Source organism: Bombina bombina, chromosome 4 (assembly GCF_027579735.1).
Source record: "Bombina bombina isolate aBomBom1 chromosome 4, aBomBom1.pri, whole genome shotgun sequence".
NCBI classification, from domain to species: Eukaryota; Metazoa; Chordata; class Amphibia; order Anura; family Bombinatoridae; genus Bombina; species Bombina bombina.
This window is the reverse complement of record NC_069502.1, coordinates 494,525,096-494,545,024: the sequence shown is the minus strand read 5'-3', so window position 1 is coordinate 494,545,024 and position 19,929 is coordinate 494,525,096. Positions and strand designations below refer to the sequence as shown.

The 19,929-nt window shown below is 36.7% G+C and overlaps 1 protein-coding gene across 1 annotated transcript in view; it reads left to right on the top strand.

Annotated features, from left to right (window-relative positions):
- LOC128656479 (collagen alpha-1(IX) chain-like) overlaps nt 1–19,929 on the top strand; it is a 117,933-nt gene that overhangs the window by 17,026 nt on the left and 80,978 nt on the right. Inside the window, exons 3-5 of the mRNA XM_053710399.1 lie at nt 9,548–9,665; nt 17,363–17,750; nt 19,247–19,324. Coding sequence (XP_053566374.1) covers nt 9,548–9,665; nt 17,363–17,750; nt 19,247–19,324 — 584 coding nt within the window. The remainder of the gene's footprint in view (nt 1–9,547; nt 9,666–17,362; nt 17,751–19,246; nt 19,325–19,929) is intronic.

Here is a 19,929-nt window from a genome sequence, read left to right as displayed (position 1 = left end):
ACCTTACGCCCATTGTCTCCCAGAAGCCCCTCCCTTAGTCCGCTCCCCTCACATTCATTCCCTACACTAATATCCTTGGAGATTGATGACATTGGTTATTAAAAGTTGAAGATACATTTATTTCTAAGTCTACTGAACAGATTGATGCTAGTCTTACTATACTTACCTCCCTCACATGCTGGATTGGACCGTTGGAGCTTAGGCGGTGGCCTGTTACAAGTCTGCAACACCTGCTGGTAACCCAGGTTGAGCAGTCTGTCTACAACTGCCATTCCTTACCATACTTGTTGGTTATGAAGCAGCGGTCTTTGTTACCGCTGCTTCATAACTGCTCGCCAGAAACACAGGGCATCAAGCTCCATACGGAGCTTGATAAATATGCCCCACTGTCTCTACTGAACTGTCTCTAAATAAATATAATAAAGAATAGCGTATTGGAGTGTTGTAGAGATGGTTAGATGATATCTTTATCAAGGTAGGGCTACAGATTTCTGCATCTTAGAGGCAGTACTTCTTGTTTTATCTCCTATATGGAGCCAGTTATACTATAAGTTCTGCATATGATTTCTTGCTTAATTGTTGTTCATAAATCATACCTATATTGTATAGGGGCCAGTTTGTTAGCTAGAGTTATTTACTATACTTTATTACCTATTATGATTGTCAAGCTAGACTTTAGAGCTATTGTTGGGCTGCCAGCGGCCGGGACAGCAGAGGACATATAATAAATTCCTTCTAGTTGGAAATTCATTTTTTAACCATTATTGCATACACTATCCTGCAGTATTATGCATTTATACATAACCATGGCGACAAAGGCTCATATGTGGGTGAGGGAAGTTATCCCTTCAACATTTGGCTAAGGACTTTATAGGGGGTATATAGTTGAATCCTCCATATGTTTTAATTGTAGCTATTAATTATTTGTTCTCTTTCCCCTTGAGGCCCCTCCAATATTATAAATAGCATAAGTTGGTCCGAAAGTTGCCATTTCTAAGTTACAGGGGTTGCCCTTTTGATATGGATGCCAGATTCTTTTTAGCTGGGGGCTTATATAGCATTTCCAGTTAGATAATACTTAGTTTACATTTGTTATTTACACCTTTAAGGACTCAAACGCTATTATTTAAAGGGATATGAATACCAAAATTTTTCTTTCATGATTCAGACAGAGCATACAATTTTTAACAACTTTTTCTTCATTCTTCATTCATTAACTTTAAATGTTAGTATGTCAATCTGTATGTAGACACTTACATTTACTTTCGGCTAGATTACGAGTCTTGCGTTAGCCTTAAAAAGCAGGGTTGAGAGGTCCCAATGCTGCTTTTTAACGCCTGCTGGTATTACGAGTCTGGCAGGTACAGGTGTACCGCTCACTTTTCTTCCGCGACTCGAGTTTACTGCAAATACCCTTACGTAAATTGCGTATCCTATATTTTTAATGGGATTTGCCTAACGCTGGTATTACGAGTCTTGGAAGAAGTGAGCGGTAGACCCTCTCCTGTCAAGACTCCTACTGCATTTAAAAGTCAGTAGTTAAGAGTTTTATGGGCTAACACCGTAATATAAAGCTGTTAACTAAAGTGCTAAAAAGTACACTAACACCCATAAACTACCTATTAACCCCTTAACCGAGGCCCCCCACATTGCAAACAGTTAAATAAAGTTTTTAACCCCTAATCTGCTGACCTAACATCGCCGCCACTTTAATAAATATATTAACCCCTAAACCGCCGCACTCCCGCCTCGCAAACACTAGTTAAATTTTATTAACCCCTAATCTGCCGTCGCTAACATCGCCGCCACCTACCTACATTTATTAACCCCTAATCTGCCTCCCCCAACGTCGCCACTACTACATTAAATTTATTAACCCCTAAACCTAAGTTTAGCCCTAAGTCTAACCCCCCTAACTTAAATATAATTTAAATAAAACGAAATAAAATAACTATCATTAACTAAATGATTCCTATTTAAAACTAAATACTTTAATATAAGTATAAAATAAGTATAACTATAAAATAAACCCTAAGATAGCTACAATATAACTAATAGTTACATTGTAGCTAGCTTAGGATTCATTTTTATTTTACAGGCAACTTTGTATTTATTTTAACTAGGTACAATAGTTATTAAATAGTTATTAACTATTTAATAACTACCTAGCTAAAATAAATACAAAAGTACCTGTAAAATAAATACTAACCTAAATTACAATTACACCTAACACTACACTATCATTAAATTAATTTACTAAATTACCTACAATTAACTACAATTAAATAAAATAAACTAAAGTACGGAAAAAAAAAACTAAATTAAAGAAAAAAATAAAATAATTAGAAGAATTTTAAACTACTTACACCTAATCTAATCCACCTAATAAAATAAAAAGCCCCCCAAAATAATAAAAATCCCTACCTATACTAAATTACAAATAGCCCTTAAAAGGGCTTTTTGCGGGGCATTGCCCCAAAGTAATCAGCTCTTTTACCTGTAAAAAAAATACAATACCCCCCCAACATTAAAACCCACCACCCACACACCCAACCCTACTCTAAAACCCACCCAATCCCCCCTTAATAAAACCTAACACTAACCCCCTGAAGATCACCCTATCGTGAGACGTCTTCACCCAGCCGGGCACAAGTGGTCCTCCAGAGGGGCAGAAGTCTTCATCCGATCCGGGCAGAAGAAGACCTCCAGACGGGCAGAAGTCTTCATCCAGACGGCATCTTCTATCTTCATCCATCCGGAGCGGAGCGGGTCCATCTTGAAGCCAGCCGTAGCATCCATCCAGACCGACGACTACACGACGAATGACGGTTCCTTTAAATGATGTCATCAAAGATGGCGTCCCTTGAATTCCGATTGGCTGATTCTATCAGCCAATTGGAATTAAGGTAGGAAAAATCCTATTGGCTGATGCAATCAGCCAATAGGATTGAAGTTCAATCCTATTGGCTGATCCAATCAGCCAATAGGATTTAGCTTGCATTCTATTGGCTGTTCCAATCAGCCAATAGAATGCAAGCTCAATCCTATTGGCTGATTGGATCAGCCAATAGGATTTTTCCTACCTTAATTCCGATTGGCTGATAGAATCCTATCAGCCAATCGGAATTCAAGGGACGCCATCTTGGATGACGTAATTTAAAGGAACCGTCATTCGTCGTGTAGTCGTCAGTCTGGATAAATGCTACGGCTGGCTTCAAGATGGACCAGCTCTGCTCCGGATGGATGAAGATAGAAGATGCCGCCTGGATGAAGACTTCTGCCCGTCTGGAGGTCCTCTTCTGCCCGGATCGGATGAAGACTTCTGACCCTCTGGAGGACCACCTGTGCCCGGCTGGGTGAAGATGTCTCACGGTAGGGTGATCTTCAAAGGGGTAGTGTTAGGTTTTATTAAGGGGGGATTGGGTGGGTTTTATAGTAGGGTTGGGTGTGTGGGTGGTGGGTTTTACTGTTGGGGGGTATTGTATTTTTTTTTACAGGTAAAAGAGCTGATTACTTTGGGCAATGCCTCGCAAAAAGCCCTTTTAAGGGCTATTTGTAATTTAGTATAGGGTAGGGATTTTTATTATTTTGGGGGGCTTTTTTATTTTATTAGGGGGATAGATTAGGTGTAATTAGTTTAAAATTCTTGTAATTATTTTTTTATTTTCTGTAATTTAGTGTTTGTTTGTTTTTTGTACTTTAGTTTATTTAATTTAATTGTAGTTAGTTTAGGTAATTAATTTAATGATATTGTAGTGTTAGGTGTAATTGTAATTTATGAAGATCAAACGATAACCGCATTCCAAATAGTTAAAATATTCCTTTATTCAAATTTAGTTAAAATCCACGGCACACATTGTAAAAACATAAAAGTTCAGTGGGAAATCCGTCAGTCTGACGCGTTTCGGCTATCTAGCCTTATTCATAGACTTAATCTGACTAGCACCTGTGGAGCTTAAATACGCTCCCTCACATTCTCATTGGTTACCACTTTTCCCACCGAAAACTGATGTATGGAGACTTAAAGGGACAGCAGACCAGCACTATCAGTCACGTAATGAAAGGCAAGCACACTTAATTTCAGTGCCATTAACCCCTGATTATCTATGTTGTGTCTTTTCTTCTTGTAATATTACATTTATTTCGTAAGATCCATCGTAGTCTTATTTAGTGCTACTTATCTGTTGTACCATCAATAGTGGATAGATTAATGTATTATACATGCATAGATACAAGATAGTTATCCTCATCTTTTATTTAAGAAAAGGCTTAGACTACACCTTGATATTTAGCTTCTGCTAGTGATCAATATTAAATATATGGAGAGACATCATATAATAACTTCTGTTGGAGTTCAGTATAGAGAGAAAATTAAGTAACAGGTATATTTATCATAATTACTTAGACTAGTTACTATATATGACCCATCCTACTGCATATTTACTCCCAGAAGTTAATAATATCCCCATCTATATTTAGGCCATTTGGTTTACGCGTCCTTAGCGTAAAAATCCTATAGGCCTCCTTTCTGAAGAGGGCATGTACCCTATTGCCACCTCTTGGCTTTTTCATTATTAGATCAATGATCATCCAGGTGAATGTACTTGTATCTCCCCCATGCTCAAATATGAAATGCTTTGAGACTCCTGTTGTGGCCCTGTTCTTCTCTATATCATATAGGTGTTCCTTAATCCTAACACTTGTCTCTCTGGAGGTACATCCTATATACTGTTTCTCACAGGCTGTACATGTAACCATATATATAGCATGGTCTGATCTACAATTTGTGCAAAAACCACAATTAAAGACCTTCTGGGTACTAGAAGATTGAAAGACCTTACTTGTCTGTGTTAGGTCGCATGCCACACAGCTACGTGTGCCACACTTGTAGTGACCTTTACATGTGAGCCAGCTACTACCCTTCTTAGGTTTCTTCAGAACACTGGGGGACACCATATTACCAATGGTAACATTCCTTTTAGATACAAACTGGCATCCCTCTTCTACCACTTTCTTTAACACTTTATCAGCTTTCAAAATTGATAAGTTCTTTCTGATAATGTTACAAATACTATTGTACTGTTTGGTATAGGTAGTCACGAAAGTGACTCCTCCAGTTTGATTCTCATGACTTAAACTTTTCTCCTTTCTCCTATTTTTTGTTTTCTGTATTTTAGGTTTGAGTAGTTCTTCTCTAGGCATAACTCTAACGTCATTATAAGCTCTCATGATGCTATTTTCTGGATAGCCTCTAGCTCTTAGTTTATTAATCAAAATTCTACTCTCCTTAAGAAAGGCATCGTCATCAGAGCAATTACGTCTAATCCTTATCATTTCCCCTTTGGACACCCCATAATGCATATGCTTAGGGTGGCAGCTCTTCGCATGCAAAAGGGAATTTGTGGATATAGGTTTGGTATATAGTGAGGTGGATATGTATACCCTGTTAGGATCTCCCTCAAGTGTTAGATCTAGATAGTCAATCTTATTCTCTTCAAAGTGAGAAGTGAATTCTAGACCCACTTGATTGTTGTTGAGGTAGGCTATGAACTGCTCACTCTCCGCTTTAGACCCCACCCATACAAACAGGAGGTCGTCGATATAGCGTTTGTACCCTACAAGTGACTCCCTGTGAGGATTTCCATCTGCATAGACGTAAATAGGTTGGCGTATGCTGGGGCAAATTTGGCCCCCATAGCCGTCCCACGTCTCTGCAGATAGAATATGCCCTCAAATTCAAATTAGTTGTGGGTCAGCAGAAAGTGAACAGTTCTAACAATAAATTCTTTAAGAGAATCCTCATAATCACTAAGGAGATCCATCATTTCTCTGATGGCCAATAAACCAAATTTGTGTGGTATGGAGGAGTACAGGCTCACCACATCAATGGTGAGCCAATGATACCCCTCCCTCCAGGTAATTTCTTTCAGTGAGTTAAGTAGATGTTTGGTATCCCTCAAATATGAGGGTAACTTGCAAACAAGTGGCTGTAGTAGGGACTCTATCCAGTTAGACAGGTTCTCAAAAAGAGAACCTATCCCTGAAACAATAGGTCTGCCCTTAACATTGGTGATGGACTTGTGGACCTTCGGTAAGTGGTGGAAAATAGGTGTCACCGGCTCATGAATATATAAGTATTCGAAGGTCGACAAGTCCATCACCCCTTGTTCAAGGCCATCATCAAGTAAATCTTTCAACAGTTCTTGAAAGTGTTTGGTGGGGTTAGTATGAAGTGTCTTGTAAACATTTACATCTTCTAATTGAGATGCAAGCTCAATCCTATTGGCTGATTGGATCAGCCAATAGGATTTTTCCTACCTTAATTCCGATTGGCTGATAGAATCCTATCAGCCAAGCGGAATTCAAGGGACGCCATCTTGGATGACATCATTTAAAGGAACCGTCATTCGTCGTGTAGTCGTCAGTCTGGATAAATGCTACGGCTGGCTTCAAGATGGACCAGCTCTGCTCCGGATGGATGAAGATAGAAGATGCCGCCTGGATGAAGACTTCTGCCCGTCTGGAGGTCCTCTTCTGCCCGGATCGGATGAAGACTTCTGACCCTCTGGAGGACCACCTGTGCCCGGCTGGGTGAAGACGTCTCACGGTAGGGTGATCTTCAAAGGGGTAGTGTTAGGTTTTATTAAGGGGGGATTGGGTGTGTTTTAGAGTAGGGTTGGGTGTGTGGGTGGTGGGTTTTACTGTTGGGGGGGTATTGTATTTTTTTTTACAGGTAAAAGAGCTGATTACTTTGGGCAATGCCCCGCAAAAAGCCCTTTTAAGGGCTATTTGTAATTTAGTATAGGGTAGGGATTTTTATTATTTTGGGGGGCTTTTTTATTTTATTAGGGGGATAGATTAGGTGTAATTAGTTTAAAATTCTTGTAATTATTTTTTTATTTTCTGTAATTTAGTGTTTGTTTTTTGTACTTTAGTTTATTTAATTTAATTGTAGTTAGTTTAGGTAATTAATTTAATGATATTGTAGTGTTAGGTGTAATTGTAATTTAGGTTAGGATTTATTTTACAGGTATATTTGTCTTTATTTTAACTAGGTAGTTATTATATAGTTAATAACTATTTAATAACTATTGTACCTAGTTAAAATAAATACAAAGTTGCCTGTAAAATAAATATAAACCCTAAGATAGATACAAATATAACTATTAGTTATATTGTAGCTAGGGTAGGGTTTATTTTACAGGTCTTTCGTTTTAAATAGGATTCATTTATTTAATTGTAGTTATTTTATTTCGTTTTATTTAAATTATATTTAAGTTGGGGGGGTTAGGTTTAGACTTAGGTTTAGGGGTTAATAAATTTAATATAGTAGCGGCGACGATGGTGGCGGCAGATTAGGGGTTAATAATTGTAGTTAGGTTGCGGCGACATCGGGGGCGGGAGATTAGGGGTTAATAAATAAAAAGTAGGTGTCGGCGATGTTGGGGGCAGCAGATTAGGGGTTCATAGGGATAATGTAGGTGGCGGCGTTGTCAGGGGTGGCAGATTAGGGGTTAATAAGTGTAAGATTAGGGGTGTTTAGACTCGGGGTTCATGTTAGGGTGTTAGGTATAGACATAACTTTTGTTTCCCCATAGGAATCAATGGGGCTGCGTTAGAAGCTGAACGCTGCTTTTTTGCATGTTTTTTTTCAGCCGATTCTGCCCCATTGATTCCTATAGGGAAATCGTGCACAAGCACGTTTTGCCAGTTCACCGCTACCGTAAAAAAACCTGTAATACCAGCGTTGTCTTAAGTGAGCGGTGAAAAGAAAATGCTCGTTAGCAACGCACCCCTGTTACCGCAAAACTCATAATTTCGGTGTTTGTTTTTTATTTTACCCTGGCATGTCAATCAAAAAATGTTTAATTAAAAAAAATATTTCCAAATGACTTCTATTATCAATTTTGCTTTTTTTCTCTTGGTATTGTTTGTTACAGAGAAAACGTAAGAGATCGCAGGAGTGAGCACATCTTTAGCCATCTAGCAGCAGTGTTTGCAACAATGTTTATTGCAATATTATGAATAGTTGCAAACACTGCTTCCATAGAATTCTGAAGATACATGCACACTCCTAGATTCCTGTCAGCCTACCTTGGTTTACTATTCAACAAAGGATACCAGGAGAACTAAGCAAACAAAATTGATAATAGAAGTATACTAGAGAGTTGTTGAAACTGAATTATCATGAAAGTTTAATTTTAACTTAACTGTCCCCTTTATTTTATGCATAACTGAGTTACAAATCATAAACTAACACAACTTACTGCTTACCAAAAAGAGCACAACAGCTTAATTAGATATATCTCAATGTTCTCTAGATCAAGTTTTAAATACAGACGTTTTGGTACTGTTAATCAAAGGCACTAACAGCATAAATGATTTGCGTACCAGATGGATCTGAATTCTTTTTTAAATGACTGCCAATTTTTGATGAGTAGGAAATATTAAGGGACAAATTAGAGGTATAAGTGGAATCTAGGCCAAAAATCTAATTAATCTATGTCAGGGTTCTTCAAACTTTTTGTCCCAAGACCCAGACAATGATACCACATGTCTTTGTGATCCCATTTTTATTTGGCACATTGACTAAAATGTGTGCATACTTTATTCTTGATTTTAGTCAAATTTGAAGTGTTATAAAAGATAAGACACGGATACCACACTCTCATACAACATACACACACAGACTTTCATGCAACATACACACCACATACACTCTCAACACACACACCACTCACAATCTCAATCAACACACACCACACACACTCTGATACAACAAAACACTGACACAAACACTCTCATATAACACACACACCACACACTCTCATACAATACACACATGCCCAAGGCAGCCATTAGAAATTTTGGGGCCCCTTTCAAAGCCATTGATTGGGCCCCCACCAGTTTCCGGCCAAGTAAGTGAGTTATGCTGCCACATAAAGCATTCACAACACTAACTTTATTAACACCAAACAACAACATTTTTTATTATCTATCTTAAAATCTAATTGCAAACTATTATTAAATGCTGTCTTCACAAAATATTACCAAATATGCCAATATTATATTTAGGTGCTTGCAGGTTAATGTACCCATTGCTTTCATGACTATGACATTGACACTGTCACCATAGGAGTCTTCTTTAATTGAGGTCCCCCAGACAGAATGCCCAGACGAGTCAGTACTAAAAAGAACCTTAACTTTACAATTAAAGCCCTTGACATAGGGGTCGGGGTGAGACGTGCTGCTTAAAAAGCTCACATTACTTCACAGAGCTGCAGCCAATGCATAGTGGCCACACATTTTGAGTCTTCAGGACAATTCCTGGGACAATAAAGTCCCAGGATGAAAAGCAAAATCCCCAGATTATCCCTGGAGATTCAGGACTGTTGGCAACTATGCTTTCACTTCCTGATGGTGGCTCTGTAAATATGTTGTTGTGACCCGTGGTTTGATGAACCTTGAGCTACGTTGTCAAACTAAGTGTTTTTACTGTGTAATTGATATAATTAAATCATGGAATTAAAAATATGTTCACTTGCAGCATTTGATCTCCTTGGAGAGCTTCGCTTGTCAAATGATGTACGGACAGTCAAAGGTCCAAGTCACAGTCTAACAGCTTTTCGCATACAACCTGCAATATACCTCAAGAAGAGTAAAAGGTATGATAAGAATTTTTATAATAAAACTGAATTAGTTTTTGGTAGATTCCTATGACCAGATTGTAGTTTTACAAAAATAAATGACTTTTCCACATATTCATACAGAAAAATAAAAATCAAATATATTAAAGTAAAAAAGAAAAATGATTGCAGTATTTTAACCTTTTCCCACCAGGACTAAATTGTCTTCATTGGAACTAAGTTCCGATGTAAACAAATTGAAATCATGCGATCATTCATGAGATCGCTTGATTTCAATGATGGGATCTGGTCAGGCGGGAGCACCTATGACGCTAGACACGCCCTCCAGTTCGCGATCCCATTTACCAAGCCGCTATGGCTTCAGGACAGCCAAACTGCTAGGACTTTCTGTGCCGTCCTAATGGCACTACAGCCCAGCGCAGTTAGGACAGCATGGAACGTCCTAACGGTAAGAAAGGGTTAAGATGGAAAATCTAATGGAATTGCTATAGAGAGGCAATATTTACATTAGAGTAACATTTATTTTTTTAATCAGAACTTTTTGTACTATATCAGTGAAAAATGAAATTTTCTCAGTCTATCTGTTTTACGTGAATTCACTAATAGATGTAACATGTGCTGCATCATATTTGTATGCTGCTGCGCTGTATGCACAAACTATTCATAAAACTGAAGTCGGTAAGTAAAGTAATTGCTTTAATTTGATGGGACAAATATGTACTCCATGCACTCATTATGACATCAGATTATATTAAGTTCTGATGCACACTAGAATTGCACCGATAGCAATTTTATCTAAGTTTAAGTCACATTATTAGCGACACATACAATTATTTATGTATTGGTAAAAATATGCAAATAAGTATATGCAATAGTCAAGAAAATAAAGAGATCTAGTTGAAAATCAAAGAAGTTTAATCAACTCCTTTAACTTTGCAAACAGGGCTGTTTAATGGCAAGTAAAGATACTTTTTGGATCAGCACTAGCAGCCAAATTTACAAATGGGGTTGCATTTTATCCAAACATAAAAGAATACTCTAGCCAAGAAGCTTTGTGATTGAGCTGACACTCACCTAGCTTCAAGGCTAGCGTATCAGCTCACTCCCAAGGTAAAGATAAGAGTGTCTGTTCACTGTTTAAAGGGGCAGTAAACCTAGAAAATAATGTTATATAATTCTGCACATGGTGCAGATTTATATAAGATTAGCTTAGCGCCAGCTTTGTAAAGCAAAGGGTTAGATACATATTTTACAACAAAAACAGAACGCCGCTCCTGGTTCTACTGAGCGGGTCTGTTTTCTTCTCCTAAGCGCACGCTGTCTAATCACAGCCAGCCCAATCACGCTATTAAACTCAATGTATCTCACTCCCGTTACCAGACCAGAGCGGGAGCGAGCTGCATTGAATTTAATAGCGCGATCGGGCACGATGTGACTAGACAGCGTGCCCGTGATGCACTTAGGAGAAGAAAACAGACCCGCTCAGTAGAACCAGGAGCGGCATTCTGTTTTCGTTGTAAAATATCTATCAAACCCTTTGCTTTACAAAGCTGACGCTAAGCTAATGTTATATAATTCTGCAGTATGTGCAGAATTATATAACATTATTTGCTAGGTTTACTGCCCCTTTAAGCTTGAAGGCTAATGTGTCAACTCACTTTACAAACTTGAATAATAGTTTTAGCTCACTTTACAAACTTTAGGACTAGAGTGTCTACTAACTTTTTAAGTTTGACTAATAGAGTATCTTTTCATTGTTCAAGCTTCAGGACTAGACACTTTCCTAGCTTCAAGGCTACTTACTCACCAAGCTTCAAAGCTTAAAAGTCTGTTCAAGCTTGGAGGCTACAGTATCAGCTCCCTTACATAGCTTTAAATCAAGAGTTTCAGCTCACTCACCAAGCTTCGTCTTAGGTGTTTGCTTACTGTTTAAACTTGAAGGCTAGAGTGCCAGCTGACTTTTCAAGCTTGAAGGCTAGAGTGCCAGCTGACTTTTCAAGCTTGAAGGCTAGAGTGTCAGATTACCTTTCAAGCTTGAAGGCTAGAGTGCCAGCTGACTTTTCAAGCTTGAAGGCTAGAGTGCCAGCTGACTTTTCAAGCTTGAAGGCTAGAGTGTCAGATTACCTTTCAAGCTTGAAGGCTAGAGTACCAGCTGACTTTTCAAGCTTGAAGGCTAGAGTGCCAGCTGACTTTTCAAGCTTGAAGGCTAGAGTGTCAGATTACCTTTCAAGCTTGAAGGCTAGAGTGCCAGCTGACTTTTCAAGCTTGAAGGCTAGAGTGCCAGCTGACTTTTCAAGCTTGAAGGCTAGAGTGTCAGATTACCTTTCAAGCTTGAAGGCTAGAGTGCCAGCTGACTTTTCAAGCTTGAAGGCTAGAGTGTCATCTTAATTTTCAAGCTTGAAGGCTAGAGCTCACTCATCAAGCTTCAAGTTTACAGGATCTACTTACAGTTTAAGCTTTAAGGCTAATGTGTCAACTTACTTGTGTAGCTTCAAGGCAATGGCCCATATGTATCAAGGTCTGTCGGACCTGATCTGACAGTGCAGATCAGGTCCGACAGACCTCGCTGAATACGGCGAGCAATATGCTCGCCGTATTCAGCATTGCACCAGCAGCTCACAAGAGCTGCTGGTGCAACGCCGCCCCCTGCAGACTCGTGGCCAATCGGCCGCCAGCAGGTTGGGTGTCAATCAACCCGATCGTACTCGATCGGGTTGTATTGTGGCAATGTGTGTCCGCCTGCTCAGAGCAGGCGGACAGGTTATGGAGCAGCGGTCTTTGTGACCGCTGCTTCATAACTGCTGTTTCTGGTGAGCCTGCAGGCTTGCCAGAAACACGGGGCATCAAGCTCCATACAGAGCTTGATAAATATGCCCCAATGCCTGCTCATTTATCCATCTTCGAGGCTAGAGTGTTAGCTATGTCTTGATCCCGCACATCATTGTCAGATAGAGTAGGAACATATATATAGGCTTAAACAAAAAGAAGTATCGTGAATGCAACAATTAGGGATTCTAGTTGGACTAAAAAGGAATTACGATTTACATTTGTTTTTATGATGTGTGAGCAATATTTTTTACATTTATTGATAAGCTTAACCTAATTTAGGCACTGTTATTTTGTAATAAACATTAAGATTAGTTGTTAATTTTGTTGTTTTAAATTGTAATCTGTAGGTAATTTATGGCAAAAATATTTATGCTAATATTAGAATAACCACTTGATGGCAGTGTTGTGTGATAAATGAATCTTAAATAAAGATAAGGTGATCTCGGAAAGAGGTAATTTGAAGCACACAGGTGCTATTTAATGAGGACGATACATTAGCATTTTTAGCATGATTAAGGGATGAACAAGCCCGAAACGTAGCTGCTATTGGATTTTATACTGAACTCCATGTCACCACAATAAAGGAAATAACTTTTTAAAGAAAATAGAGTGCTACTGTATTGCTTTCTGGACATACATGGAAAGTCTTGCAGGACTCTTTAAAGTAATGTGCACTCATCTAAAGAGAAATTTTAACACAGTAGAATAATCAGAGTATGTTATCTGAAAAACAAATGATAAACCTGCTTGAGTGAACAAAATATAGTCCAATCTGGAATGTATATTTTGGGGATGTTAGTGAGGTGTAATCTCTATTTCCTGAATGTTTGAGTCTCAATGTATCAAAAAGTAGAACTACCTGAAGAGCTGCCCAGTAAGGTTTTATTATGTATGTGTTTAAGAATGGCTTAATTGTTGATCTTCCTAAGCTTAAGCAATGATGCTAGCAAATTTATGACTGACCACATTGTACCCCATAAAGTGGATTGTTGTTTTTAAAACAGTACTTGGGAGCAAAAACCGTGAGATATTGAATACCGTATTTGCATTTCTTACCCCGAGTTCCCTGGTGCACTAGTAACAGAGTAATTATGGGGGGAAAGCAATAGGGGATATTTACCTAGATTTGCTAATTATCTGTTTAATAATTGTATATATCTAAGTTTTATGAAATTGAGGATTTTAATCTCATGGTTTTATCTTTGCCATAACCCAAATGAGTATTGCTTTAATATATAAGTTATGTACTTAAATGGACAGTCTACTTGAAAATTGTTATTGTTTAAAAAGAATGATAATCCCTTTTTTACCCGTTCCCCAGTTTTGCACAACCAATACTGTTATATGAATACACTTTTTACCACTGTGATTACCTTGTATCTAAGCCTTTGCAGACTGCCCCTTTATCTCAGTTCTTTTCATGAAAGTTTAATTTTGACTAGACTTTCCCTCTAAGATGGATTTTTTTTTTTTTAAGTTAAATTGTTAAACTAGAAAACGTTTTGTCTTTTTCTGTACACATTTTGTGTAGTCTACATTTAGTATACAAATTAGCCCTTTGAAATGTATCAGATTAAAGTATCAATTCTTTTTAAAAAAATGTGTCACCAAGTTACCAGCAATGACTCTAATAAAAAAAAAAACTCCAATTAGGGAGGTATTCTTAATAGATATCCACACCAGCACCCCTCATTCAGAAGTGTACTCACCGGCTCTGTGACCTGCTGCGGTTGAGGGGACCCACATGGTGAGACTCACGGATCCGGATCTCTTCATAGGGAGGCTGACTCTTCATTCCGTGGCAGTTTACTTTTTGTTGCCTGCCTCAAAACCCACTGCGAATAACCCTGTCATCTCCACTACTCCTTGTAGCTTTTTGCGTTTGTGCTGGAGGAAGGTGACATCATCCATTGGTGCCTGGTGTCATGCAATCTGTTGAAGCAGTTGGGGTGGTATTTTGTGAACAGAGCATAGAAACAAAGTGCACCACTGGACCATTGATAAAAAAGTCCAGTACATTAAAAGAATAACAGCACATGACGACTCACATAAAGGAGCAGACGGACAGCTGGCTTGGTTTACGTGTTTCAGCTAAAATCCCATAATCATAGCCTTAAAGCTCAAGGGACCTTTCCCATTTCAAAACACAATCACAGAATTATAAATCTCAAAGCGCGTTCTTGAAATATCAAATATAAAAAAATATTAATAATAATTATTAAAAATTATTATACATACTGTAAATAAATCTAAATAATCCATAGAATATACTGTGTGTGTATATATATATATATATATATATATATATATTACAGTATGTATTAGAATTTTTAATAATTATTATTATTTTTTAATACTTTATATTTAATATTTCATGTACTTGCTTTGAGATTTGTATTTCTTCATGTGCACTCATCTGCACCGCATTAGATTTAAAGCACAAAACAAAAATCGCGTTATGCATATGTTCTTTACATAGAATTTTTTTTTCTTTCTATTATTAAATATATCTTTCTATCTAATAATGTTAATGTAAAATAGATTTCTATCATTAAAGGAATTGATATATCGGTATATACAGATATATATTGTTATATACTGTAGATTTACAATAAAAATACAAAATGCACGCCACTTGTAATCTGGCCCTCCGATGGATCCTAAAACAACACAAGGCATTTCAACTTTTAATTTATACTTTTGTTGACATTTATTTCAATAAAGTTCAGTGATATCAATTCCCAATTAAATACATTTTCATGGCGGAAACCAATCAATATGTAACAACTTACTGACAGGTATTTTATATGTTGCATGCAGAAATGTGCTTTATGTGGTATCATAATCCATGTTTAGATTTATTTTGAACACATTTTGGACCAGATTGGTGACCTAACAAACTAGGGAGCTGCATTATGGTATCTTTATTCTCGTAAGAATCCCATTGTGAATAAAACTGTTTCTATCATTTAAAGGGAAATGAAACTGAGATTGTGCTTTTGTGATTCAGATAAAGGTTACAATTTTAAACAACTATTTAATTTACTTCTGTTACATAATTTTCTTTATTTTCTTGGTATGTTTTGTTGACTCAGCAGCATAGAACTACTGAGAGCTAGCTGAGCACATCTGGCGAGCCCAATGACAAGAGGCATATATGTGCAGTCACCAATTAGCAGGTAGCTCCCGTAGTGCAATACTGGTCCTGAGCCTACCTAATTATACTTTTCAATACATTCTAAGAGAATAAAGCATAATAAATAATATAAATACATTTTAATTGTTTAAAATTGCATGCTGTATCTAAATCATGAAAGTTTATTTTTGACTTTACTGTCCCTTTAAGAATGAGTGCATTCCTGTGTCCTGGATTATTTTACTCCAGCTATGAACTTCCATCAGTTCCAAATGTATACTGCCCACCATCCTTTACTTCTGTGCCAGCTATATGAGTACAGCAGCCCCGAGACTAGATGCATGGCCTTTATAGGTCCATATTGCCAGCAACAGCACACCTCAGAAGCATTCCCACTACAAAACCTTTTTGCCATCTAGATTCCACACTGTGCTCATTCCCTATTAGATGCCACGCCATGACCTACAATATCATTTTTCCTAGCTTCATGGCATCATGACTAGACCAGATCAATAGCCTCAGTAACCTCTTTAAGTAAGCTATATTTCACATCAGACCCTATTATTTTCCTGTTTTAGAAAAAATATATAGTGACCTCAGACTTAACCTATATAATATATGCCCACACCATGCTATAAATAAGAGCCAAACAAGACACATGCCATCATCTATGCCAATAATAAGCCCACATCAGATTCCAATCTAGACCCATTCTCTTTGGCCCTTCTTACCATAATTAGTCCTGGAGTTTTGACTTAAGAGCAGTATGCTTCCTTATATGACACAACACTGCATCCAGAGACAAGAAATAGATATAATGATATTGCAAGGCCTTAGTGCTGCATGAACACGCCAGCAAGGTAATAAAAGTCTACAGTGCAAACAGAAAGGAAGAGTGTGGCACCTGTGACAAGGGGGTCTGATTATCTAACATTCATCAGATAAGTGGTGAAAAATACACAATGGCATTCAAGGGGTTAACCTTATGAAATTCTCTAAAAAAAGGGCTGTCCCTGTGGGTTGCAAGATAATTCCAACAGATAGTAATGGTGCTTACTAAAAACAGAAACTTTGTTGGACAATGAATTTAGCTAGGGACACAGTTTAAAAATTAAATACTATAGCCAAAACAGATCAGATACCTCAGTTTTCAGAGTGCAGTACCTAACAATGGCATTTAAATAGTACATCAAGAGTTAAAGGGTTGTGTAATACAGCTATATGGTGATTGACCCATTTACTCTCTAAATAGCAGATGTGTTTTCATGGTTGTATGTCTATGGTTACGCACAACACAGAGCCCCTCCATATGTGATGGATTTTAAAATATGCTAAAATTAATGCATTATTTTTACTTTATGCCCGGGAGTGCAGTACTGTTTTTTGAGCGCATGAAGAACTTACAATTTACTCTATTGTCATATGCATGTGTTTTTCTATTAGGCTAATAAACGTTATGTGTATTCTGACTTAATCTCTCTAAACGGTGAGGTTTTGAATATTAGGCCCTGAATGTGACTCACTAAAGTAGCATTTCTTATGTTTAAAGACAGTTAGAAATATTATACTTTATCAGGTAAAAAATCTCTAATACTGCTATTCCGTTTGTTTCCAAATCTAGAAGGGTTTTACTGTTCCACTGTGCCATTTGTTTATAAGAAAAAGTTATCTTTTATATTTGTATATTCTGTGCAAATTTAGGGTAATAATATTACCTATATATTAACAATATGTTCTACTTTCTTTCTAGATATCTCCCTCCAAATGGATTACCCTCAAATTTCTCTCTTATAGCCACATTTAAGACATTAACGGATACACCTCAGAACATGTGGACTTTATTTCAAATACTTGATTCTGATGATAGAAAAAAACTTGGACTTCAGTTTCTCAGTCATACACATTCTCTGCATTTTTACTATGCTACTCCTGCAAAAACACTCTTATTTAAGACTTTCAACAATGTGGACAAACTTTTTGATGGTAACTGGCATAAATTATCATTTAGTGTAAAAGAAGATAAAGCCAAGATCATTTTAGACTGTCAAGATGTCAAAACTATTCTAGGAAATGTGGAGGAACCCGCTAACAAGAACACAATTAATTCTTTATTAGGTGAAGATGAATCTTCACCTTTTGTAAGTATATGATACATATGTCCAATATTATCCAATTTTTTATGTTATATGGTTAAATTCTATAGTAAGGATTTTGGTGTCCTATAAATGTAGTTTCAATCATGACTGTAATATATCTGCACGTTTTGCAAACGGTCATGAGAATTATTAGAACTATCTAAAATATTTAGCAATGACACAATCACATTATTTTTTTATTAATCTTAAAAAATATATATGTATATTTGTAAAATAGTCAGAAACAATTATAATTTGGCTAAAAAAACAAACAAATTACTAATAAAGTATAGATCACAATCAATAGAGAAATGTATGTAATGATTTTCTACAGAAAATCACTATTTTTGAAATTTGTCATAAAATAAATCTACTACTGATTTGGTGTTCAGACTAAGGGGCATATTTAACAATGTGCGAGCGGACATGATACGAAGTAACGTATTATGTCCGCTGCACATCGCTGCACATCGATAAATCTCGACAGCCTACGCATTCTTGTGAACTGCTGGTGCAATGCCGCCCCTGCAGATTTGCAGCCAATCGGCCGCTAGCAGGTTGTGTCAATCAACTCGATCGTAATCGATTGGGTTGATTTCTGTCCGCCGCCTCAGAGCAGTCGGACAAGTTATGTTGAGGACAAGGGACCTCCATACGGAGCTTGATAAATATGCCCCAATGTCCTATTGCATTGTGTTATTATCATGTATTTGTTGATTATGCAAATCTTATGTATTTATTGGTCCTTTAAAATCTATGAGGAATTTTTTTTATGTTTAATTTTTTGATACATTTTTTTAAAAGGTGTTGATTGACCCCTAAGTTATACTGTTGCAGTGGATTTGTGTCTAATAATGTATGAGATTTGGGATATATTCTGTTCCAATCTCTATTGAAGTCTATGGAAATTTTTATTAAACATGATATCATGCACCCTATCGTACCTGGAAAACTACTGTATACAACAGGAAACATTTAGAAAAAGATGTGTTATGAATTTGAGTACTCAGATTTTAATACAGAAACTGATAATAAATGGAAGTATAGCTTTCTCAAATAATTTCAAGTGTTTACTGCTGACAATGAAACAAGTGGCTAAAAGGACATTTATAAATTTAGATTACTTTTTAACCCAATAAAAAAGACTTAGGTTTGTACATAAATCAATTATTAAAGCAGCTTCTATGATACTGATTCATGAGATTACAGAAATCTAGGCTATAATAGTTATACAGTTAATCAGGCACTGCTTACATCCTTCTTAAAGTCCTGTTTTATTGTAGATTTTCTTTATGTTTGTATTTGATTACCACAACCTTGAATAAATCTACACATTGACTGATATAGCACAGAAGAACTTTGTCTCACATCTGACTTTTTTTTTATTTTTTGAATCTTTAGATCAGATGTGAAATCTGCTGCAGGACATTTGAAAATAAATAATTTTATGTCTTGTTAATGTCATAGAAGTTAACATTTTTTTTATTATATGGTTACAGGTTGATATTCAAAAGCTTGAGATACACAATGATCCAGAAATGGCGTTATATGATGAGTGTTGTGAGCTGTATGATCAAGTGAGTATGCAACAACATTGTATGTGATTTGTAAAGATAATTAAAGAAATCAAAGGGACAGTAAACTCTAAAAGTTTTTATATTTTTTGCATAAAAAGGTTGTGTTAAAGCTGTATTTTTTATTTTGAAGCCAACAGTAAGTGCATATCTGTGTCCAACCGAGCCTTAAATGGACATCGTGCTATATAACAAAAGCGGTAGTTACTCTTGTTAAAACCATTTTCTAATGAAACAGAAGTAAAAGTTGTCTAAATTTAAAAGGAAAATAAGAGCGTGTGTATCTATAGCTGATTGGCAGATAGCACCAACTCCCACAGAAATAGTTTATTCAGCAACTTTTTCCAAAATAACAAAACACTGTAATATATTTTTAATATTTTTGTTAGATAGGACGGATACAATATTTGAGTACAGTGTGCCTATAAGGCCTTGTGGTTTACTGGCTGATAAACAAAAGTTCTACTGTTTATTGGTGGACAGTTAAACTCCTAACAAGCATAACAAAATCTGAAAAAACATCTTTAAAAAATGAACATACAAACAAACAAAAAAAGGTAATAAATTAATACCTACTTAAAAAGCTCTCTTTAAGATGCAGTTAAAAC